This window comes from Anomaloglossus baeobatrachus, chromosome 12, assembly GCF_048569485.1.
Source record: "Anomaloglossus baeobatrachus isolate aAnoBae1 chromosome 12, aAnoBae1.hap1, whole genome shotgun sequence".
NCBI classification, from domain to species: domain Eukaryota; kingdom Metazoa; phylum Chordata; class Amphibia; order Anura; family Aromobatidae; genus Anomaloglossus; species Anomaloglossus baeobatrachus.
The window spans coordinates 23,819,388-23,844,868 of NC_134364.1; the positions used below are offsets into that span (position 1 = coordinate 23,819,388).

The window sequence follows — 25,481 nt, forward strand, 5'->3', positions numbered from 1 at the left end:
GAGGGTGACTGCGGCTTTTTTAGATGGTGCCCTATATTGTGTGTGCATTGGCTGATTTTTACTTTCTGCTTTTCAGCAATCATTAACCAGTGGCAACAGGAATCCAAGGACACGGTGATCTCTCAGCTTTTAACCCACCTGCCTTTACTAAAGCCTGGGAACATGGACGCTAAGGTGGAGTACATGAAGTTGCTGCCCAAACTCTTGGCGCATTCGATAGAACACAACCAGCACATAGAGGAGAGCCGCCAGCTGCTGTCATACGCCTTGATCCACCCGGCCACGTCACTGGACGACAGGAGCGCTTTGGCGATGTGGCTGAATCACTTGGAGGACCGCACGTCGGGGAACTTTGGTACCCAGGGACGGTGCCGGTCAGACTCTTTGGATTATGGGCAAATGCATTACTACCACCAAAGACAGAACTCCGACGACAAACTGAACGGCTGGCCCAATTCTCGTGACTCCGGAATCTGCGTCAGTTCTTCCAGCTGGCAGGACAAGAACGTGAGCTGTGAGAACGGACACTTGCCCCTGTACCCCTCGTCCTCCGTCTCTACAACCGTCAATGCTATTGGAACAAATACAAGCACAAGTAAGTCATCGGATATTGCTTATATACTAAAAAATGCTCAAAAGTTACAATAAATCTGCAATGTCATGTTTGTCTCCTGTAATTGAGACATGTAATAGAGAAGCCCTCATAACATGCAATAGAGAAATTAAAAAGTGGTTGCAAAAGTTTACACATCCTTTAAGGAGTCTCCTTAATGTAGTAATGGACAACCTGTGGCTCTTGAAATGTTGCAGAACTACTGATGGAAATTTGTTGTTTTGACACCTAAAAGGCCTTATTGATCCTGTCTGTGGACAATGATGACTAGTTTCACGGTAGTATCAAAAGTGGACGCGTTCTGTAGAGATGGAGGGTTGGATCCCCTGGTAATGAATTCCTCTTCTGGGGGCCCAAGGTATGTTGTAGATTGATAACTAGTGATGGGCGGACTCTCAGATACCTGGAATTGGTGCGTCCAACCGCATTAAAGAAACAAAAAATGGTTCGGGCCCAGAATTGATCCCGGTCTCCATACAAGTCTATGGGGACCAGGATCCAGCACTTTTAAAATGGTAGTAGAAGGGATAGGGGGATTGGAGCAGCCGCGTTATAGTTGCCAAGTCTCCGCACGGCCCTAACGTTACTTCCAGGGCAGCTCATTATCCATCATACATATTCACTGCGTATCTTGGCCGTGTATCAAAATAAGAGGAACCACATGCGGCTTTTAAATCTTTTTTTTTTTTTTAAATGAATAGTTAAAAAAAAGCTGTGTGGTCCCATCCAATTTTGATACCCAGCTATGATAAAGCCCGACAGCTGGGAGCTGATATTTTCAGGACGGGCAGGTCCATGGTTATTGGGCACCCTCAACCTATAACATCAGCCTGCAGCCGCCCAGGATTGTCTCCTCTATTAGATGCGACAATTCCGGAACTTTACCCGGCTCATCCCAATTGCCCTCTGTGGTGGCAATCTTTGGTAACAAGGGGCTAATAACAGCTGATAGCTGCTACTAAGCCCTATATTAGTAATGGGAGACATCTGAGAACCCCCCCTTCATTACTAATCTGTAAATGAAAAGAAATTAAACACCGAAAAAAATCCATTATTTGAAATAAAATACAAAAAAACCCCACCCTCTTTCACACCTTTTGTTAGCCCCCCAAAACACCTAGGTCCAACATAATTCACACAAGGTTCCATGACAGTTCCAGCTCTAGAACATCTGAAGTGACAGCGCACAGCCATAGAACATGACCACACGCTGTGAGCTTCAGGCAGAGTATGAGCTGCACAATAATGACCTTCTGGGATTGTCGGATCTAATGGATATGACCATCCTGGGTGGCTGTAGGCTGCTATTGTTAGGCTAGAGTGCCCAATTAGCATGGGTCTCCTCACTCTTAGAATACTAGCCCCCAGCTGTCAGGCTTTATCTTGGCTCTGTATCAAAATTGAGGTGGACCGCACACTTTATTATTATTATTATTATTATTATTATTATTATTATTATTATTATTATTATTATTATATTTTTATTTTATTTTTTTTTATTTCCATTTATTAAAAAAAATAAACAAGCCGCATGCGGTTCCTCTTATTTTGATACACAGCCAAGATAAGCGCTTTATCTGTGCTGGGTGTCGTAGTATGGGAGGACCCTATGCTATTTTTTCTTTTAATATTTGCACCACATTATAGACCCTTAGACAGCATCTATGATTGGTTGCAGTCAGATGCTGTCACGCAGGCTGGGGTCGTGTCTGACTGTAACCAATCACAGATGCCAGGACTGCTTGTGGGCGGGGGGAGCAGTGAATATGCATGAGCGATAATGCCACAGCCGTGCCGGAGACTCAGAATATAGCGCGCTTGTTTTATTTTTCCTTAATTTTTTTTCTTTGTTTCCCGAGTTGCCGGACCCGGATTAGGGAGTTCCCGGAGAACTCTGGACCCAGCGCTCGGGTGCTTTTGAACCCGCATGGATCCGCACTTTTTACAGTCTGGGTCTGCTCATCACTATTACCAATTTTACTATAGTGCAGTACCTCTGTATGACCTATAGATGGCGCTAATATGACCCCAGCGTGCCCAACATGCTGCAAATGAATAATGCAATAAATCAGGTCTAATAAACGCAGACCTAATGAAGGGAATTGGAGATGCAGCTCCTCTTTGGATGGTCGCGTCTTCCTGCAGGCGTGGACCGGCTGATCAGCCTCCGCCACTGTTCCGGGAGATGATTGATGCACTTTGGGTCTGGCATTAAAAACTCCGCTTTCAGAATCAGTGAACTGTACACAAATGAAAATAAAGGAGAGCGACGCCTCGTAAATAAAGGTTTCCATTAAGCTCTTGAGACGCTTGCGCTGTGTCTTACCTCCCCGGTAACTGGAATTACACTACGCCTTGGCTCCATCGCTTGCTCCATATTTCAAGCGTAGAGTTAATTAGGACGTCTGGATCCGTTTATTGCACATTGGATTGTTCTGTGGCTTTTATTCCCTCCGACTGGTTACATTTTTGCTTGTTCCGTTCACATCGGATGTTGGCTTCCTCATTGATATTGGACAATATAGTAGCCCCCCCCCCTTCCATTCAATTACCCCCTATATACGGCTGAGATGGATAAAGCTCTATAATCATTGTGTAAAACCTAAGGCTATGTGCCCACGCTGCAGAAAATGCGCGGAATTTGCCACGGATTTCTCGTGGAAATTCCGCGGATTTTTCAAACATCTGCAGCATCGCTACTCCCCAGCCATTTCTATGGCATTTGGGAACTGCTGTGCCCACGCTGCTGTTTTTTCCGCAGCGGAAATAATGCGGATTTCCCTGCGGAAAAATCAGCAGCATGGTAATTATTCCTGCGGACTTCTCCACAGGGTCCCATATACTTACCCTGCCTTGATAGAAGACAACGATGTCACTTTCTCCATCTGGTGCACAGGAGCGTGGTGGATCCAGGTACAGGAAGGAAGAGGTGGGCGGGGCTGCACGAGCTCTGGTCATGTGACAGCCGGAGCTAGTGCAGGCCCGCCCACCTTCTCCAGCACAGTGCACCAGACGCTGACAGAGGGACCCGGCCGCCGGAAAGCGAGGTGCTGCATGATGGAGGTATGAACTCCCAATCACTGCAGCACTTGTTCTGCATAGAGGATGTAGTGCCGAAGCCATAGTACTGTATCCTCAATGCAGAATGCCCGCACCATATCCGCAGGACATTCTGCAATACATCCGCAGCATGGAAACAGGCAGAAGTTTTGCTGCAGTTTTCTGGGAGCACCTGCGGAATGTCCTGCGGATATAACCACAGGACACTGTCCCCGAGGGCACATAGCCTAATAATTGTCAGTGAATGTTTAGTTTCAGGGGCTGAATACTTGCCCCGATTTGGGGCAGATTGATAATTCGGGAAGGGGCCAGTAGGGGGCATCCTCGGCTGCTTGGTCCGCTACATAACTAGAGAAGTATCTTTTTAAGTGATCGTTTGTCATGAAAACTGCAAATGGTCTGGGATATTGTGCCGCTATAGTGGTGTCTAATCTGAGACACTGTGATAAATGCTCCCAGAACAGGGTCAGGTTTTCGGCTTTTGAAGGCAGAGATTTGGAAAAAGGAATTATTTCCTTTTGGACAGTCCATTATGTGAAATTAATGGAAACAAAACGTATGCCCAAAACTTATCCTTGCACAACTGATGAAAACCGGCACATAGGGACACCCCTGATCTTTATGGCTTCCTTCCAGGTTTCGTTGTGTCCATTTTTAAAACGGATGACAAACTGTTTTCATTCTTTTCTGAGGCTTAACGGAACGAAGACGGACCCCACGATTATCTAAGTCACCCCCTATCCTCCATTTTGAATCAGTTAAAGCGCTCCAATCACCAGGATTTTCCTATATAACCTAAAGCCAGGAGAGAGAGTCAGCGTCAACATTGCAGGAACGATTCAGCTGCGGGAGGGGAGTATGGAGCGTTTTCAACGCATATGGTGTATTAAAGCGCATCAATCGCCAGGATTTTTGTATATAACCTAAAGCCAGTGCTATACTGGCACTATCAGGCTGATTCTATACATACCTTTAGTGGTCAGCTCGGATGTATAGGTTTTGAAACGCAAGCAAGTAAAGTTTTGTAAAATGAGCAGCTTTTTGATTGACAGCAGCTGCCGATCAGCTGATTGCTGGGGAGGTATTCGTAGTGATTCTCGTCCCCCCCGCGTGTCCTTCCTCCCCCTATCTGCTATTTATGCTAATTCTATTATAGAATCGTTTTACTGACTAGAAGGACCTGTGGTGATATCATACCCATGTGACTAGAAGGAGCGGGGCCTCAGACAACATAGCTGATACCAGGAAGCAACATTATTTTCCTGTTGGCTGAGGACCCGCCCCTTCTGGTCACATGGGTATGACATCAGCACAGGTCCTTCTATTCACAAAGTAAAACAATTTTACAATAGAATTGGCATAAATAACAGGTGGAGGACGGGCAGACAGAGGGGCAGGAATCACTACAAATGCATACCCCAGCTATGAGCTGATCGGCAGCTGCTGTCATTCAAAAAGCTGCTCATTTTACAAACTTTACTTGCTTGTGTTTCAAAACCTATACATCCGAGCTGACAACTACATGTATGTATAGACTCAGCTTGATAGTGCCAGTATAGCACTGGCTTTAGGTTATATAGGAAATCCTGGTGATTGGTGCGCTTTAAACAACTTATCCATTTTGAAAAACAAAACCGTATATGTCCAGAATAGAAGAAAATCACGTCCGAATGGAAGTGTGAACATCGCCCAAGCGACATTTCTGATCAGCCAGACCTTGAGTGGATTTTCATATACTGATTTTATATGGAAGCCCATTGGAATAAGATGTGCACAAGAGGCTGGCAATGTGCCCATAGCTGACGTAGATCTCTCCTAATTTATGCCTATTTCGGTGAATATTTCGAGACCTTTTTGTCCCTGTCCTCGCCCCCTAAGCCTGAATTACCTTTTTAGAATTTGGTAAAATTTGCAAAAAATTTTTTACAATAGACGTACAAAGTTTGTGACTGTTTTGCTGCCATAAAGGCCGTACATTTTTAGAAAGTTGCTGAATTTATAGCAGTTTTACTTTTTGTTTTGATTCACATTAGTGTGCACAAAATGTAATTTTAGCCATCTGGATCTATATATAATTATATTATCTAGATATAATATTATAAATAATATAAATAATTATATTATAATATAAAATTCTAATAAAATATTATTCATATTAATAAATAATAAAATAATCATAATAATAATTATTATAATTTTATATTATAATATAAATATTATAAATAATTATATTATATCATGATATTATATTATAATGGAATATATTATTAATAATAATTATTACGTTCTAGTTAGTATTTGTTTTTGCATATACTTAAAGGGGTTGTCTTTATAACCTTTTCAAATTCCCTTTTGTGCATTGGGCACGCTGAATCTTTTTGTTGATTTTTCGGAAGATTCTGAGCAGAAACTCCCAAAGTTTGTAAAATTTGATGCAAAAACTCCTCAAAAAAACTGTTGCACAGAGCCATAGGGTTTGTGCACAAAATTAATTTTCGGGTGTTTTTGAGTGGAAACTCTCTAATCCTCCTTCCAGACGTGGCCAGGTTCTGTTTTTCTGCTGTGAAGACTGTTCAGAGTTAAGAGTGTGGAAACGTTCAGCGCTCCCATCGTTTGGCACAATGATGTAGGACCGGACGTGTATGATGTAGGACCGGACGTGTCTGCACACTGCCTCTGCAGCTCATGGAGTTTAATAAGCATCGTGCAATACTTCACTTGCCCTCCGGAGGCGCTGTATAGGGATTAATGACTTGTTGCAGTCAAATCCTGCAAAGTAGCAGATATATTCGGTGGTTTCTACAAAATAGGAACCAATCCGTATGGAGCGAGCAGCTGTGTTTAATATCTGGATATATCGGGCACCATATATGTATTTTTGGAGCGGCTGTACATCACATTCAGCAACTAATCCAACAGGTGCCTCGCTGTGAATGTGTAAATGCGGCCAGTGCGGCCCTGGAATGACGGGGGTCCGGCTATCCACTGGAGTCTGGATCAGGCCGAGCTGCACATTTCATTCATACAGATCCCTCCCGGGTGTTTCCACCGCCCTTTTCATTGTCTATGGGATTGATGGCTGTTGTGTTTTTTTTGTTTTTTGTTTTTCTTTTTTTCAATCTGTCCCATAGACAATGAACGGAGCTGTGGTGCAAACGCGACATCTATTCTGAAAGGCGACTTTCCAGCTCCATCCTTGGGATCGATGGGAGCCTCAGCAGATGAGCGGCCACCGATCAGCGCGGCGTAGCCTATACTGTGGACAGGTCTTGAAATTATCCCCTTAAAGGGTAAATTATAGAAGTAATATAGGTCATTTGTGCCAATTTGTCACTTCCCTCCTTGGTACTGGCGCTTTGCTTCTCATATAATATACAGTATATCACAAAAGTGAGTACACCCCTCTCATTTTTGTAAATATTTTATTACATTGAGGATCTGACCCTGTAATACAATGTGCAGTGTCTGTTTGCAGCTTGTATACAATGTGCAGTGCCAGTGTGCAGCTTGTATACAATGTACAGTGCCAGTGTGCAGCTTGTATACAATGTGCAGTGCCAGTGTGCAGTTTGTATACAATGTACAGTGCCAGTGTGCAGCTTGTATACAATGTGCAGTGCCAGTGTGCAGCTTGTATACAATGTACAGTGCCAGTGTGCAGCTTGTATACAATGTACAGTGTCAGTGTGCAGCTTGTATACAACGTACAGTGCCAGTGTGCAGCTTGTATAAGTGTAAATTTGGTGGCCACTAAATAACTCAACAGTCACACAGCCTTTAGTGTCTAAGCCGCTGTCCACAAAAGTCAGTACACCCCTAAGTGAAAATGGCCAAATTGTGCCCATTTACCCATCTGTTAGATGCGACAATCCTGGTACATCCGGATGGCGGTGGCAATCAAGTAAAATAAGGGGTTACTGACCAATCATATCTGCCACTTAGCCCTAGATTAGTAGTGGAAGGTGTCTGAGACCCCCTCATTACTAATCTGTGAGTGAAGAAACAAACACAAACTTGAGTCCGGCTTTGCTGCATACTGAAGTCACAGCGCGTGGGCACAGAACATGACCGCACACTGGGGCTTCAGGCAGAGAATGACTAAGCTGCCGCAATGAGCGGTGACGTCAGTCAGTTTATTTGCAGTCACAGCTGGAGGTTCCCACAGTACCCCACCTGTGACCGCAGGTAAACTGACCTCAGGTGACCTCCTTGAACTCTGTGAACTCACCTCGGGTGAGCGGAGTTCACAGACCTGCATCTCTTGGCAGAAAAGAGTTGTTTTTTTTTTTGTTTTTTTTGCTAAGAGATGCAGATTTGGTGCTGAAATATATACATGCACCAAATCTATCTTCTGGCAAAAAAATAAGACCTCAAAACTGCATAGTGTTTAGATGCATATTTTTTTTTTGCCAGGATTGTAGATTTGGTGCTGGAATTTGGTGTATAAATGTAAGCACCAAATGTGCATCTCTTGGCAAAAACAACCTGTTGTTTTTGGTTTGGGTCTGCATGAGTGCTGCCAGATGTGGGGGGGCTACAGATCATTGAGGGAACCATGAATGCCAACATGTCCTGTGACATAACTGAGGCAAAGCAGGATCCCCTCCCTTCATATTCCAACATAACGACCCCAAACCCCCCCAAGACCACCAATTCCTTGCTAAAGAAACTGCTGGACCGGTCAAGTGTCTCCATACCTAAACCCTATGGATCATCTGTGGGGTCTCCTCAAACAGAACGTGGAGGTGCGGAAGGTCTCTAACATCAACCAGCTCCATGATGTTGTCATGGAGGATGGAAGAGGATCCAGCAGCTCTTGTGAAGCTCTAGTGACATCTAGGCCCAAGAGAGGTAAGGCCGTGCTGGAAAATAATGGAGGCCATACAAAATATATACGCTTTGGACACAATTTGGACATTTTTACTTGGGGGGGTGTACTCACTTTTATTGCCAGCAGTATAGACCTTAATGGCTGTGGGTTGAGTTATTTAGAGGACCCCAAATCTACACTGTTATACAAACTGCACACTGACACCGTACATTGTATGCAAGCTGCACACTGACACCGTACATTGTATACAAGCTGCACACTGACACCGTACATTGTATACAAGCTGCACACTGACACCGTACATTGTATACAAGCTGCACACTGACACCGTACATTGTATGCAAGCTGCACACTGACACCGTACATTGTATCACAGGGTCAGATGTTCAGTGTCCCATGAAAAGATATTTACAAAAATAATTTGTAAATATTGTGTGTATGATGATATCTAATGTGAGAAGCAGAGCGGCCGGGCCAAAGAGGGAACTGAGAGACGGGCACAAATAAACTTACTTCTATATTTTACCATTTGAAGGGATATATAGACGTCCTGTGCTGGTGGGTGACGCCGTGCTGGTGGGTGACGCCGTGCTGGTGGGTGACGCCGTGCTGGTGGGTGACGCCGTGCTGGTGGGTGACGCCGTGCTGGTGGGTGCCGGCGTGCTGGTGGGTGCCGTTCCTCTGCCGGGTATGTGTGCGGTCAGGCTACGTCCCCTTTTGCCTTCTCTTAATTGACTCGTCTCTGGTGTCAGGATCTTTTCAGAAATCGGGGTCTGTATGACCCAAAGATCCGGAGCACGAGCGGCTGCGACTTTCTAGCTTTCACTTGTATGGATAGAAGTCCATTAAACTGTCACTCTTAGTAATTGCAGAGATCCTTGGAGAGCAGAGAAAGCCTGACAGTGAGCCGACTGCGCTCTCCGCACTAAGCACCGGCCCATTGTTATAATCTCCTTCACAGAGAATAAAGACGCCTAATTATAGGTAATCCCCGTTACATCGGCCCTTTTGAAGTGTCAGGTTTTACATTGGAGATGTATAGATCGTTGTCAGTGCAGTTTTTCTATTCTTCTTGCCTGCAGGGGGCAGTATAGATAGCAGATTTATAACCTGCCGGCAATGGGATTGAAAGGGGTATTCCCATGTGGTCATACAAGGCTATTCCCTATTTACTCTATTATTATTCAGGGAGGGTTGACCTCCACTAGTCATAAAATAATGGCACTGTTATAACATCTGGAATCCTCCTTTATCAGATACATCCTGGATTATCTAATTCTGTGGATTATCGCACTACCCTGTAAAGGGTTTCATCAGAATCTTATAAAAAAAAATAAATGGGGATTTAATGGGATTTATGCTAATAATATTAAAGGACGGCACTGGTCCTGGGGAAGGGGATTTTGAGGGTTTTGACCCCCACTAATCATAAAAAGATGGGCAGTACCGCTTTTAAATCCCCCTCCCCAGGAACAGGGCCGTTCTTGTTCATGGTAGGGGTCTGGTAATGCCGATTCATTTCAATGGAACAAAGCTGAAATGCCTTATGTAGCCAATAGGTGGCACTGTTTCTGAACCCCCCCCCCCCATCCTAATTTTGGATAGCCCTTTTTAATCAGATGTCTTTAAATTTCCTAACGTCTCCTCTATTTGTCAACTTCCGTAATATAATGAGACCTCTGACTCCAAAACTGGGCACTAAAGGGGTATGACCTCATTAAGAGGCGCGGCCACAGCCGAAAACTGCAGGATGTCTGCATTCTGTGTGATCATTCCCTTTTAGGAATTGCAGCTTAAGCCTATAGAAGTGAATGGGGCTGATCTGTAAGGAATGCCACATACAACATGTAGACGAGTGGCATGATTTTTATTTTTCCTAATTTTGGACAATCCCCTTAATTTCATCTTATTCTCTCCCCTTTTTTTTAGTTGATTAGTAACATGACCTTTTTTTTCAGTTCTCTCAGGCCAGACGCACCACAGCCCCTTGAAAAGATCGGTGTCCCTTACCCCGCCCATGAATGTGCCGAACCAGCCGCTAGGACATGGGTGGATGTCTCATGAAGATTTGAGAGCTCGAGGATCGCAGGGTGTCTCATCTGATCATGCCCCTCTGTCTCCCCAAAGCAGCGTGGCCTCTTCGGGGAGTGGGGGGAGTGAACATTTAGAAGACCCCTCTTCTGCACGTAATACATTCCAAGATGAAGGAAGCGGTATGAAAGGTGAGTGTAGTAGGAGCCCATTGTAGGTCGAGGATCTGTTCAAGTCTAGGGATGTAATTTAGAATCGGAGCAAGAAACTGCAGTGTAAAGCATGGTGGACGAGACTGGGGAAGAGGGGGGTACGTTAGAATGACACAATTAGAACAAAAAACTGCAGTGTAAAGCATTGTGGATAAGCTAATGAGACGGAAAGAGAGGGGGTACATTAGAATGGCACAATTCAAACAAAAAACGGCAGTGTAAAGCATAGAGGAAGAGCTAAAGAAACAAGGGAAAGAGGGGGTATGTTTAGAATGGCACCATCAGAGCAAAAAGCTGCAGTGTAAAGCATGGTGGATGAGCTAATGAGACCGGGAAAGAAGGGGGACGTTAAAATGGCACAATTAGAATAAAAAACTGCAGTGTAAAGCATGGTGGATGAGCTAATGAGACAGGGGAAGAGGGGTGGGTACGATAAAACCCCCAGAGATGTCTACAATACCAGTAGGTCACATTGGCTTGTAAATAGGCATTTAGGCAAGAGTTTGCCCTGCTTTGCTTCAGAGGGGGGCATTAAGGCACCAAATCACAATTTACAATTAAAGTGGCATCTTTGGTCCGTGCAAAGCATGTAATTTGCACCGGTCATAACAGGCTCCCCTCCCCTGCGGAGATCTGTCTATCCCTATCCTTAGATGACAGACCCACGCGTTTTATCAGCGGGGCCGCCCTCGTCGGGGGCTCAGATATTCCTTATTGACAGCTGCAAATATTTCATGTCCCCCGGATGACCCGGGCTGCGAGTGGATGTGGGGTAGACTCCTCCGCGGAGGAGCAATTTTTGGCTGTGAAAAAAAAAAATAAAATAAATAAACCACCCTGGCAGCTGGGCGAAGTTGTGCCGTATGCAATCTGGAAATTAAACTAATGGGTTCTAGCTGCAAGTGGTACATTTACTGCTATCGAACGCTTCCAGAAGGCTCGGAGCTGGCGGAGGGGCGCGTGAGGACATCCGCTGAAGGGAAGAGGAAAAAGCTGCGGAAAAACGAGAAAACACAAATGTTCTCTCTGCCGTCCCTTATACTGGGAACCACCGCTCTGATCCTTCTGGGTAACAAGCCCGGACCCTCCAGGCACTGACGTTTCTACCCCCTAAGGGTGGGCTCCCGGCTCCAGACTGCACGCCTCCGTCTTTCCTCGGGTCTCGGTGCTTCTGTAGACTTGTTATTTTAGGATTATTAGATATCGAGTCTTTTTATGAGATGTATTGGTGACGAGCGCTGCAGAACATTAACGATCGATAATATAGAAAGACGTTTCATTACTACATGATAGGGTTAATAGGACGTTACGAGCCTCCAATGTGGATTTCCATTATTCTGCACACTCCCCATTAGGAGTCAGTGAGGTCGGCTCGGTGCACTCAGTGTCTGCGGCGTTGGGTCCTTTGCATGACAAGTGCGAGCAGCGTCCAATGAACCCCATTATCTTATAGTGTATATTCAATTCTCCTGTTTTGACAGAAAACTTATTTTTATTTTTTATGACAAATATAACTGATCTATAGATTTGTCACCAGATTTCACATTAGACTGGATCTCTGACCTTCTTAGGCCGGTGTGCTTAGCGTGAAGGGCCATATGAGAATGCCTGTTTAATCCTATTACCATCTACCTAGCCTGATTGGTAACTTCTCAGCGTCCCTCCTCCATGCTGCTGCTGCTGAATTTCTTCTCACCTAGTCTAATAGCTACTTAGTGACCCTCCTCCCTGCTGCTGAGTCTCCGCTCACCTACTCTCACAGCTCCTCAGTGACCCTCCTGCCTGCTACTACTACTGGATCTCCATCCATCTAGTCTGATTGCCAGCTCCTCAGTCACCCTCCTCCATGCTACTGAATCTCCATCTTTCTAGTCTGACAGCTCCTCAATGATCCTCCTCCCTGCTGCTTCCTCTAAATCTCCGTCCACCTAGTGTAATGGACAGCTCCTCAGTGATCCTCCTCCCTGCTGCTTCCTCTGAATCTCCGTCCACCTACTGTAATGGACAGCTCCTCAGTGATCCTCCTCCCTGCTGCTTCCTCTGAATCTCCGTCCACCTAGTGTAATGGACAGCTCCTCAGTGATCCTCCTCCCTGCTGCTTCCTCTGAATCTCCGTCCACCTAGTGTAATGGAGAGCTCCTCAGTGACCCTCCTCCTTGCTGCTTCCTCTGAATCTCCGTCCACCTACTGTAATGGACAGCTCCTCAGTGATCCTCCTCCCTGCTACTTCCTCTGAATCTCCGTCCACCTAGTGTAATGGACAGCTCCTCGGTGATCCTCCTCCCTGCTGCTTCCTCTGAATCTCCGTCCACCTAGTGTAATGGACAGCTCCTCGGTGATCCTCCTCCCTGCTGCTTCCTCTGAATCTCCGTCCACCTAGTGTAATGGACAGCTCCTCGGTGATCCTCCTCCCTGCTGCTTCCTCTGAATCTCCGTCCACCTAGTGTAGTGGACAGCTCCTCAGTGACCCTCCTCCTTGCTGCTTCCTCTGAATCTCCGTCCACCTAGTGTAGTGGACAGCTCCTCAGTGACCCTCCTCCCTGCTGCTGAGTCTCTGCCCACCTAGTCTGCCAGCTCCTCAGTGACCCTTACTCCAGATGCTTGCCTCCCACTGCTCAGTACAAGCTGCAGCTGTGCCTCTAGGGAGTAGAGACTAAACAAATCACTCGGTCTCATGAACTCATTTGACTGACTAATTTGAATCTTGGTATTTTAAAGCCTTTCATTTTCATAGTAAATACACCAGCCTCATTGGGTCTAAGATCTAATTCTGTATGCAGCCCGGTGATCATCGGCTTTGTGTTGGAGCGCTTTTCGTTGGCTGATTTTTGCATTCAGTTCTACCGTGCATTTGTCTTTCAGATGTGCCCGCGTGGCTCAAAAGTCTTCGTTTGCACAAGTACGCAGCCCTGTTTTCTCAGATGAGCTATGAGGAAATGATGTCCCTCAATGAGTGTCAGCTGGAGGCGCAGGTACCGGAACATCTTCATTATAATGCTATTTATGCGGGAATCCTGTGGCTGTCCGGACATGCTGGGAGTTGTAGTTTTTGGAACAGCTGAGGAGCCGTGTGTTGTGTATCGCAGCATGTGATGTGAAATCACTGGTATAATGGATGCTTGGCTGTAAGTGGATGGTAGTAATCTAATGATATCGGGTCTGGTGGTCTCCATAAGCCGGGGCATGGCTGACGCTTTAGGGTAACTGGGTCTTATCCTATTGGGCAAGGCCCCATTACGAGACATAGAAGTGATCCCAGGCTCCAGTCTTGGCTTGTCTGGTTAGGGCACCCTTTGTTACAGATGCTGCAGTCATAAGGGGCTAGATTTTATTCGGTGTGAAGGACAAAACAGGGGGCCCTCTTTAATATTTGGGCAATCGTAAAATGTAACTTTTACTTACCTCTCTCCTCTGCTTGAGTCGTCTCTGTCAAGACCAGAAGTGACAATCCTGGCTGGCGGGTCAGACGCAATGGATGGCATGTCATCTGCCTCTGTATCCTGCAGCCAATCAGTGGCATTAATTGGCAGGTGACTGTAGGGGTGTCAGTGCTTATGGTCCCACTGAAGATAACTGGGGATTCGGAGACCTAAGTAACCATTTATTTCTTTTCTTTATTTTCCAATTATACCTTTCCTCTAAAATGTGAGTTGGTGCATACGTGAGCCAGAACACTCCTGTATGATGCCCAGATGCCGTGTATAGGGCAGAAAAAGTGGTTGAACAATCTCTATCACATACAGTGTGATTTTGTTTTGTTTTTTTGGGTGGTGGTGGTGTTCGTTGGGTTGTGGTGTTGGTCGGGTGGTTGTGGTGTTGGTCGGGTGGTTGTGGTGTTGGTCGGGTGGTTGTGGTGTTGGTCGGGTGGTTGTGGTGTTGGTTGGGTTGTGGTGGTGTTGGTTGGTTGAGTTGTGGTAGTTGGGTTGTGGTGGTGTTGGTTGGGTGGTTGTGGTGTTGGTTGGGTTGTGGTGGTGTTGGTTGGGTGGTTGTGGTGTTGGTTGGTTAGGTTGTGGTAGTTGGTTGTGGTGGTGTTGGTTGGTTGGGTTGTGGTGTTGGTTGGGTTGTGGTGGTGGTGGTTGGTAGGCTGTGTGGTGGTGTTGGTTGGGTTGTGGTGGTGTTGGTTGGGTTGTGGGGTTGTGGTGGTGTTGGTTGGTTAGGTTGTGGTAGTTGGTTGTGGTGGTGGTTGGTAGGCTGTGTGGTGGTGTTGGTTGGGTTGTGGGGTTGTGGTGGTGTTGGTTGGTTGGGTTGTGGTGTTGGTTGGGTTGTGGTGGTTGGTAGGCTGTGTGGTGTTGTTGGTTGGGTTGTGGGGTTGTGGTGGTGTTGGTTGAGTGGGTTGTGGTGGTGGTTGTTGGGTTGGTGGTGTTTGGTTTGTTTCTACTTTTTTTTATTTTTCTATATATTTTTTATTTTTCTTCTTCTTTTAGAATGTTACAAAAGGTGCAAGGCACAAAATAGTTATTAGTATCCAGAAGCTGAAAGAGCGCCACATTCTGCTGAAATCCTTGGAACGGGTAAGTGTCTTTTAGAGGCATCACTGATCTGAATTCCTAACTGGTCCGTTCTATCTCAAGCATCGTAAAGGAGTCCTTCCATATCGGCATTACTTTACCTTGAACAGGACATCCTAGAAGGGGGTAACCTGCGGGGGCCACTCCAGGAGCTGCACCAGATGATTCTCACACCCATCAAAGCCTACTCCGCACAAAACTCCAGTGCTGAAGACCACAGCCGGGAGCCGGACCCTCAGTCTTCATTACTTGGCCATGAGGGTCAAGGATCAGAAAGTAAAGACTCTGCCTCTGGTGGGATGCAACAGCACCATATGGGCAACCTAGAGGGCGAGAGTGGGGGCGTCCCACTACCTGAAGGGGATCTTCCAGGACAGTTCACAAGGGTAATGGGTAAAGGTAAGTAATAAAAAATAAACCTAGAATGATAAACTTTAAAAGCATGGTTTTCCCCCAAAAAATAGCACCCCTTCTGTCCACAGGTGGAGCCTGGTATTGCAGTTTAACCCCATTCACTTCAGGGGAGCTGCAAAACCGACACAACCAATGGCCGGAAGCATCCTGTAATGTGATTCTTGCTTATAGCAAGGGGGATTGATCATGGCCTCCGCTCCCTATACAATAATGCATATTGGCCACATTAGTTGTATTTATAACCTGTTGCTATGTATGAGCCTGTTCTATTGTGGTGTTTTTGGTTTCCAGTTTGTACTCAGCTCCTGGTGTCCAGACCTGATGAAGAAAACATCAGTTCCTATTTGCAGCTGATTGACAAATGCCTTATACATGAAGTAAGTGACACTTAAAGGGGGGTTCCCAAGCTTGAAAGTTGATGGTGGATACCTTTCCAATCACCACTCCATTCTCCTCAGTCCCGGATCTCAGGATCGCTGGGACCACAGTAGTAGGACCACTAGCGATCGGAAAGCTATCTCCTTTCATGTGTGTAGGGGTAAATTGCAGATTTGAGAACCCTATTAAAGGGATTGTCTCATTAAAAAACAAAAAAAAAGTCCATCGACAGAGTTGATGATAAATGTATGATCGCTGACAGGTCTGACCACTGGGACCAGCACTAATCGTGAGAATTGGGGGGGGGCTCAAAGTTCCACATGCAAATCTAGTGATGCAGGCATCTGTCATCCCGTAATATGTGGGTGCTGTCCTCGGGGTGCCCCCCATAATGTGGATGCCGGACTGTCCTGTCCTGTCCACCCCCCCATAATATGTGGGTGCCGGACTCAGGGTGTGTGTTGTCCCCCCCACCACCACCACCACCACCCTGTAATGTGGGTACCGGCCTCGGGGTTCCCCCCCATAATGTGGATGCTGGACTGTGTCCTGTCCTGTCCACCCCCCCCCGTAATATGTGGGTGCCGGACTCAGGGTGTCCCCATCCCTCCCCTCCTCCCGCCAACCCCCCCCCCCCCCAAAATATGTGGGCGCCGGCCTCGAGGTGTCCAAACCCCTTCCCCACCCCCTGTAATATGTAGGTGCCGGCCTTGGGGTGTCGTCCCCCCCCCCCCCCCCTTCCTCCGTAATATGTGGGTGCCGACCTCTGTGTCCCCTATATGTGGTTGACTATTTTAAAACGTGGCAAATAAGTAGAAATATACATGCGTGTCCTCCTGGACTTTGCGCAGTTGTTAGTTGCGTGTAACATTATACCGTCTCACGCGACTTTCTTTTATTTTTCTCCTCCCTGAGTTTGCACAGACGCGCTCCGCTCTGCTACGTCTGCTCTGCTACGTCTGCTCTGCTACGTCTGCTCTGCTACGTCTGCTCTGCTACGTCTGCTCTGCTACGTCTGCTCTGCTACGTCTGCTCTGCTACGTCTGCTCTGCTACGTCTGCTCTGCTACGTCTGCTCTGCTACGTCTGCTCTGCTACGTCTGCTCTGCTACGTCTGCTCTGCTACGTCTGCTCTGCTACGTCCGCTCTGCTACGTCCGCTCTGCTACGTCCGCTCTGCTACGTCCGCTCTGCTACGTCCGCTCTGCTACGTCCGCTCTGCTACGTCCGCTCTGCTACGTCCGCTCTGCTACGTCCGCTCTGCTACGTCCGCTCTGCTACGTCCGCTCTGCTACGTCCGCTCTGCTACGTCCGCTCTGCTACGTCCGCTCTGCTACGTCTGCTCTGCTACGTCTGCTCTGCTACGTCTGCTCTGCTACGTCTGCTCTGCTACGTCCGCTCTGCTACGTCCGCTCTGCAATCTTTATACATCTTTGTGGGAATGTTTCTATTTTGTAAATATTCCATCGGTGTTGTAGAAATGTGTTCCAATGTTGCGGATGGGGCTGATGCTTTCTGTGCATGGTGTTATTCTGGTGCAGTCCTATAAAATGATGTATTTGCACAGGCCTTTACGGAGACACAGAAGAAGAGACTGTTGTCATGGAAACAGCAAGTACAGAAGCTATACAGGTCTTTTCCACGGAAAACCCTCTTGGATGTTGCTGGGTACCGGCAGCAGAGAAAGTAGGTTGGGTTCAGATCCCCCCGTGTGCCAGTTACCTTAGTGACTGCATTTCATCAGCTTGTTGGGAAACCCATCTCTGTCTGCGGGCGATGGCGGCTTTTTTTTTTCTTTGCAGTAAAAATTCCTGTGCATACATTAGTACATGACCGCGATCTGCAGGTCGGATATCAGGAAAAACCGCCAATTATTTTCCCCTTGATCCCTTCAATTAAAATCTACGACACTGATGTATTATTTTAGGAAAAGCATGAGGGGTTTCCTCGCCTCCCCCCGGCTGCAGCAGCACGGACGGCATTGAGATTTCAGCTGCATAGCACAAGCACCGGGAATATAAATCTCCATCAGTGGTCTTAAAGGGGAAGTACACCCAGGCTCCAAATTACTTGCAGCTTCTTGATCTGCCAAAGGCATTAGAAACTTTTTTTTTTATATATTTTTCTTACACTGCACCACTCCTATGAGGATAGATTGTGTCTACAGGTTTGTGCAATACCACAAACAACCTGTAGACATAAGTGGCGCTGTTTCTGGAAGAAAGCGCCAATGGTTTTCTAATTTCTTGCAACCTCTTTAAAATAGTTGTCCAGTATTAGACAAATATGGAGGCCTTCCTTCTTCATCCCCCCCCCCAACCCCCCAAAACAAAACCGTGCCACCTGTACCTACAGGTGGTGTGTGGTATTGCAGCTCTGCACCAGATTATGGAGCTGAGCTGTAATCACATAGACGGAGCTTCACCTATAATAATATCCAGTCCTTTATTGTAGTATAAAATTATTTCCAAAGTCCAAAATGTGCAAAAATCCATCAATGGCCGTGATAAAATTACAACCCGATGGTATTTAGGAGCTGAGCTGCAATACCAGTCACAGGTTGTAGAGAGGTGTGGCGCTGTCTTGTGAAAAAGTAGACTTTTTTTTTTTTTTTTTCTCTTTCTTTTTTCATACTACCCTTTTACGGTTACATGCATCTAGGTATTGCATGACGGTGGCAGCCATTGTAGCATTTTGACACCTTTGTGCACAGCAAACTCCTTCTACTGTGATAATAGCTCTCTAGTCCTTTTTCTCACATCCATGCACCAGGAGGCTCAGGATGAACAGCTATAACTTTCTTTTTGATAAACAATTGAAGTACTGCATATAATTCCAATAATTAAGTAACTTTTGGGAGGTGCCCCCCAATTAATTTCCTATTCCATCTACACGTCAGCAAATAAAGGTAGCGCTGCTCTCTGGGGGGGAAAAGTATACAAATATCTGTAGGGGAAAAGGGAACGATTTTATTGGGCCACCTATAGGTATCAATAGATACTTTCCTTCCTAGAGATAACCAGTGCTGCATCTGGGGCTACAATTTCTAAAAAAATAAATAATAAAGAAAACAAAAAAATAAATAAATTTTATATATATATATATATATATATATATATATATATATATATATATATTATATATATATATATAATATAATATATTACATATATATAATATATTACATATATATAATATATTACATATATATAATATATTTAATATATTATATTTTATGTATATGTATTTTTTTTTTAAATTTTAGCCACAAATTGATTTTATATATGTGACTACAATGAAAAATAATAAATTTTTATTTTTTTTATTATCTTTTACTAATATTCAATTATTTTTTTTTTCCTAGTTCAACCTTTTATTTTCGTTGTAGAAATTGTGGCCAAAAATGTGCAAAACATTTTTTCTGTGTGTGTGTTTATGTAGATATGTAAATAATGTCCTGAGATTATATCTAAGTTTATTTAGAATCTAATTTTGTTTGGGGATTTAGTTTTTTTTTTTGTTTTGTTTTTTTTTAATCTGTGGCTAGAATTCCCAATAAAGGAAATTTTAATAAAAAAAATGTTTTTTTATTTTATATGTGTATATGTTAATAATAATAATTTTTTTATTTTTTTGTTTTAATTGAAGCCATAGATGTTAGAGAGATCTCATCTGTGGCTACAATTTCAGAATTTTTTTTTTTTCATATAATCTCAAAATACATAAAATTGTATTATTATGGTAATTTTTGTTCTAATTCTCTCTACGTCACCATTTTCAGGACCAGCGTTGATGTCTTCATTGGCAGTCGAGGATTTGGACAGTCCAACTCTTTGCCCACAGCTGGATCTGTGGGTGCAGGAATAGCGAGAAGAAACCCCCGGCAGTTTCAGATCCCGTCACGGAACCTACCCAGCACACGCCTCGGTTTGCTGGGTCCAAGCAGCCTCCTGGGGGTGACACAGCGAACAACGTCCAACAGCCCCGCATTGCTGAAGCAGGGGAGACAGGTTGGTGCATCAGACTATATGGGCTCAACACCTAATACTTGGAGGTCTGTAGATCGAGGTGGGGGTCCAAAGTCACGGATTACAGCTCTGCCTCCCAGTTCTGAAATTGCCATAAGACTATTTCTGCACCATAAGATGCCGGATTATTGGAGTTCTCTTTTATAGTTGTAGGTTTAGGTTTAGTTGTAGTTGTAGGTTTTTAAGGTTTTACCCATGCAACAATTGGGGGGAGGGGGGTCCTAAACAATCATTGTCCCTGGTACAAAATATCAAGGCAGCAGACTCCAATGCAAACTCTGCAAAAGACCCCCGACCTAACATGTGCTGCTGATGGCACTGGCGTCATGTTATGTTTGATGCAATCACGATCTCTGCTCCCCTATAGCTACATCAGCCTGCTAATAAAATGGGGCGAACCTCCCAAACCTTTTTTTTTTTTTTTTCCTTTTTTTATTATTTATTTGTTTCCTTGTTGTTTTGGAAGCTAAATTTAAAAGCCCCACAACATCATGATAAAATAAGTAGACGCCGTCCCTCCCGGACACATGATTACTTAACCATGTTCTATTTTTTTCCACATGTCTGGATCCTTTTAAAGAAATAAAAAAAAAAAAAAAAAGTAGTGAGAACAGACTACAGGCATTTCCTGTGTTCCCTGCAGAGGGGGTACCAAAGGGGCCGCAAAGAGATTTTTAAGACTTGAAACCAGGAGCAGACCAGGTGCAGAAAACCCATCTCCAGATGGAAGGAAAAATGTACATTTAGGTGGGAAGTGCATAGTTTGTCCTTTTTAAATAGTTGTGCTGGCCCTTTAAGAAAACATATTTGGCCAAAGGCTCCTTATTATAATAAATCTATTTCTAGTGTCAATGTTGGTTCAGAGGTGATGCCTGGAAAAAAAAGGATCAGGGTTACGAGGGCCAGATATTTAAAGTGTAAAGCAAAAATAAACCTTATACTTCCCATTATCTATAGTGAGAACTTATTATATAGTGCTGAACACCGCCTATTGGACGTCTATTAATCTTTATATGTCAAGGCTATTGTCCTTTGTTATCAGCCATTTCTACCTGGAGAGTGCCTGACTAGAAGGTTCATTGGGATGACAATGGGTTGCCACTGTTGTCCTCTGTTATCAGCCATTTCTAGCTGGATACTGCTGTCCATTTCTAGCTGGAGAGTTCCTGACCATAAAGCTGGGTTCACACATAGCGACAGCGACAACGACGTCGCTGTTATATCACCATTTTCTGTGACGCAACAGCGACCTTGTATGTCGCTGTTATGATCGCTGCTTAGCTGTCAAACACAGCGACGCAGCAGCGATCATAACGTCGCTACATGTGCAGAGAGCAGGGAGCCGCGCATACTGCTTAGCGCTGGCTCCCTGCATTCCTAGCTACAGTACACATCGGGTTAATTACCCGATGTGTACTGCAGCTACATGTGCACAGAGCAGGAGCCGGCACTGGCAGCGAGAGCGGCGGAGGCTGGTAACAAAGGTAAATATCGGGTAACCAGGGAAAGGTCTTCCCTTGGTTACCCGATGTTTACCCTGGTTACAGCTTACCGCAGCTGCCAGAAGCCGGCTCCTGTTCCTTGCTCGCTTCATTTCGTCGCTCTCTCGCTGTCACACACAGCGATGTGTGTGTCACAGCGGGAGAGCGACGACCAAAAAATGAAGCTGGACATTCAGCAATGACCGGCGACCTCACAGCAGGGGCCAGGTCATTGCTGGATGTCACTCACAGCGACAGCGACTGGACATCACTGCAACGTCACAGAAAATAGTGACGTAGCAGTGACGTTGTCGTCGTCGCTGTGTGTGACACCACCCTTAGGTTCATTGAGATAACAATGAGTTGCCACTGTTGTCCTCTGTTATCAGCCATTTATAGCTGGACACTGCTGTCCATTTCTAGCTGGAAAGTTCCTGACCATAAGGGGTACTTCACACACAACGAGATCGCTACTGAGATTGCTGCTGAGTCACGCTTTTTGTGACGCAGCAGTGACCTCATTAGCGATCTCGCTGTGTGTGACACTGAGCAGCGATCTGGCCCCTGCTGTGAGATTGCTGCTCGTTACACACAGTGCTGGTTCGTTTTTTTATTGTTGCTCTCCCGCTGATAAGCACACATCGCTGTGTGTGACAGCGAGAGAGCAACAATCCTGAATGTGCAGGGAGCAGGAGCCGGCGTCTGACAGCCTGCGGTAAGCTGTAACCAAGGTAAACATCGGGTAACCAAGGTGGTTACCCGATATTTACCTTTGTTACCAGCCTCCGCAGCTCTCACGCTGCCAGTGCCGGCTCCTGCTCCCTGCACACGCTAAGCTAAGCGGTGTGCGCTGGTAACTAAGGTAAACATGGGGTAACCATACCCGATGTTTACCTTAGTTACCAGTGTCCGCAGCTTCCAGACGCCGGCTCCGTGCAAGCGCAGCGTCGCTTGCACGTTGCTGCTGGCTGGGGGCTGGTGACTGGTCGCTGGTGAGATCTGCCTGTTTGACAGCTCAACAGCGACCATGTAGCGATGCAGCAGCGATCCTGACCAGGTCAGATCGCTGGTGGGATCGCTTCTGCGTCGCTAAAGTGTGACGGTACCCTAAGGTTCATTGAGATAACAATGAGTTGCCACTGTTGTCCTCTGTTATCAGCCTTTTATAGCTGGAGTGTGTCTGACCATAGGTTGCCACTGTTGGCCTCTATTATCAACCATTTATAGCTGGAGAGTGTCTGATCATATGGTTCTTCAGTGGGGTGACAATAGGTTGCCACTGTTGGCCTCTGTTATCAGCCATTTATAGCTCAAGAGTGTCTGACCAAAAGGCTCATTGGGATGACAATGGGTTGCCACTGTTGTCCTCTGTTATCAGCCATTTGTAGCTGGAGCGTCCCTGACTGCAGTGTTCAGTGTGTTGACCTACGGTGCCTTTGTGGACTCTTCCTGACCGCATATTGTACCATCTAGTAAGTGATGGTTCCATTTCTTTTGTCTACCCAATAGAATCTGTGGTTCGCCAACCCTGGTGGAAGTAACAGTATGCCAAGTCGAACTCACAGCTCCGTGCAAAGAACGCGCTCACTGCCTGTCCACACCTCGCCACAGACCATGCTCATGTTTCAACAGCCAGGTGAGCGTGCGCATGCTTACATTTTATATCCTACCTAAGAATTAGCATTTTTTGGGCTAAACTGCTCCAAATCTCCTGGATCGACTTGGATAAATTACAAAATTCTGCTTACAGCAGCCACCACTAGAGGGAGCTCCTATGCTTGCAGTTCTATTTGTGCATCTATATATCTAGGAAGCTCCCCCTAGTGGTGTCCCCTGAAGATACATTTAGGTGGAGAACATACATTTAGTAATTGTAGGCATGTGCATAGATTTTTAGCAATTCCCATATACACTGCACATTTTTAAGGCAAGTTCAGCTCTGTATTTTCCACCTCTTTAATGTCCTTGTCCTAATGATTTAATCATGCACCTGTTGGTTTTTATATTTAGAGCCCCGTGGTACAGACTCGTAGTAACAAATTCTTCCTCCGCCGGGGTCTGATCATGTGACGGAATTCCATCAATTGTACAAATTCAAACATTGGGTCAATCTGTTATTTTTTTTTTTTCTCTCCACCTCCAGATTTTCCGGTACCAGCAACAGAACCCGATATCAATAACCGGCTGGAATCGCTGTGTCTGAGTATGACTGAGCATGCTCTGAGCGGTAAGCATGTCAAATATAGCTCAGCTAAAAATACCCGGGGAGGAGACAGCCCAGAAGTGGAATGTCTGCGAGACGTAATACATGCACAAAATGTCTATTTTTTGGCTTTGCTTTGTAAATCCGGCCAATGAAATCACCACTTAGACTACAGAGGAGTCTGCTGTTTGGAGTCCGGCAGCAGGAAAGCTCGGGCTCAGGCGGCCCAATGATAGAATGTCAGTCTGCAGCTGCCAAAGTCAGTTTTGTGGTGGGCCGAGGTATGTGAGGTTATTGCAAAGCAGGATCTGGTGTAACAGCAAAACATGTCTGTACACTGTGTGACTGCGGGGCCGGAGCTGCAGGAGGGCGACGCACACTAATTCCATTGCTGAGCCGTTAGTTTGTAAATCTGGTGCAGTTTCGCAGCCTGAGATCAATTGTGTGTCCCATTGTCACAAACCACCGGGGGGTCACTCAGAAATCCCCCGCGCTGGCTACCAGTACGTCACAATCGGGGGGTACCAAGTGGGGGTCACCCCTCCTTTATACCTCCCGACCGACAGACAGAGCACGTGACGCGCTCTCTAGCGCCCCTCTTATAGTCAGGCCAATTATGGAATTGCCCGACCATAAGCAAGGAGGCCGCTATACTACTTATGCCGATTATTGAAGGGTCCCCGGTGAGAGTAGGGTGTATATTCCCCCGACCTCCGCGGGCGGAATATATAATATCTTCCCGAATCTCACTGGCCTCCCCACAATAATCCTTGGCACAATTCGCTGCCACCAACCGATTTACGGTAACTATTAGCCGAACACACAGACGTGGGATTCAAGATCGAGATAACAGAACAGCCCAAGATTAATTATATAATTTAATCGCCTAAAGCACACTAGAAACTACAATATATACAATAGGGAATCTACAGAATATACATATGTCAGAGTACAGTTACAGATAAAGCATGGTTTACAACAGGTATGCAATTCAATCAGTTACCTTGTGCGTCTGGCCACAGGGGGGCGCTGTAGACCAGGTTTCCAGGAACTCTCTCACAGGTCTGTCCCAACCAGGCCCCCGAGCAGAAGAACACTGGAAAATGGCCGAAGTAGGGTTATCAACCTGGCCAAATCCAGGTCCCCTCCTACCTTAGTGACCTCACAGGGAAGCACTGCCACTCCCCCTGCATGGATCAGAATTATCCAGCAAAGGGGATTTTGGCTATAACTTTGCCTGGGAGCGTCGTAGGCAGACGCCAATGCTCTCATTGTGACAGTTATGAATTTAGCTACAGAACGAGGGGACTCATGACCTGTCTGCCAGTTCCCCATTGGCTGATATCACGCCTGGGGCATTTCCCAATGTCCTGTTCCCATAAAAAGGGGGTGCCGGCATCGTCCACATGCGGGGACACCATTTTTATGGTTGCCATATTTATCGGAAATATGGCTTGCGAGATATGAACCATTTTTTACTGGAGTCGTTCTGTCTGGCTATTTCCAGAGCCTTGCTAATTAGATAGCAGCTCCTACTACAGGGTGACGGCAGGGAGTCATCCTGTGTCCATTGTCCCAAAGCCACCTAATTTCCATATCACAGGACATGGCCATGGAGTTTGTTGCTAAACCAGTTGTGTGGAGGAAAGGGGGGTTGACACCAGGAGAGGGCTTCCTGACATACTTGAATATCATGATTTATCGTCATCTCTCCGGATTTACCT

The 25,481-nt window shown here is 45.8% G+C and overlaps 1 protein-coding gene and 1 long non-coding RNA gene across 2 annotated transcripts in view; one reads left to right on the forward strand and one right to left on the reverse strand.

The window, feature by feature from the left end:
• The window catches only part of LOC142258423 (uncharacterized), a 24,996-nt gene extending 92 nt beyond the window's left edge, over window positions 1–24,904 (reverse strand). The window contains exons 1-3 of the long non-coding RNA XR_012727770.1: window positions 24,761–24,904; window positions 2,703–2,853; window positions 1–571 (exon numbers count right to left, since the gene is read on the reverse strand). The exon at window positions 1–571 is cut by the window's left edge and continues 92 nt beyond it. This is a non-coding gene — a long non-coding RNA (uncharacterized LOC142258423). The remainder of the gene's footprint in view (window positions 572–2,702; window positions 2,854–24,760) is intronic.
• Window positions 1–25,481, forward strand: part of SAMD4A (sterile alpha motif domain containing 4A) — a 98,588-nt gene that overhangs the window by 61,804 nt on the left and 11,303 nt on the right. Inside the window, exons 3-12 of the mRNA XM_075331016.1 lie at window positions 77–595; window positions 10,463–10,726; window positions 13,610–13,719; window positions 15,172–15,258; window positions 15,366–15,654; window positions 15,961–16,046; window positions 17,613–17,731; window positions 19,827–20,055; window positions 23,064–23,190; window positions 23,698–23,781. Coding sequence (XP_075187131.1) covers window positions 77–595; window positions 10,463–10,726; window positions 13,610–13,719; window positions 15,172–15,258; window positions 15,366–15,654; window positions 15,961–16,046; window positions 17,613–17,731; window positions 19,827–20,055; window positions 23,064–23,190; window positions 23,698–23,781 — 1,914 coding nt within the window. The remainder of the gene's footprint in view (window positions 1–76; window positions 596–10,462; window positions 10,727–13,609; window positions 13,720–15,171; window positions 15,259–15,365; window positions 15,655–15,960; window positions 16,047–17,612; window positions 17,732–19,826; window positions 20,056–23,063; window positions 23,191–23,697; window positions 23,782–25,481) is intronic.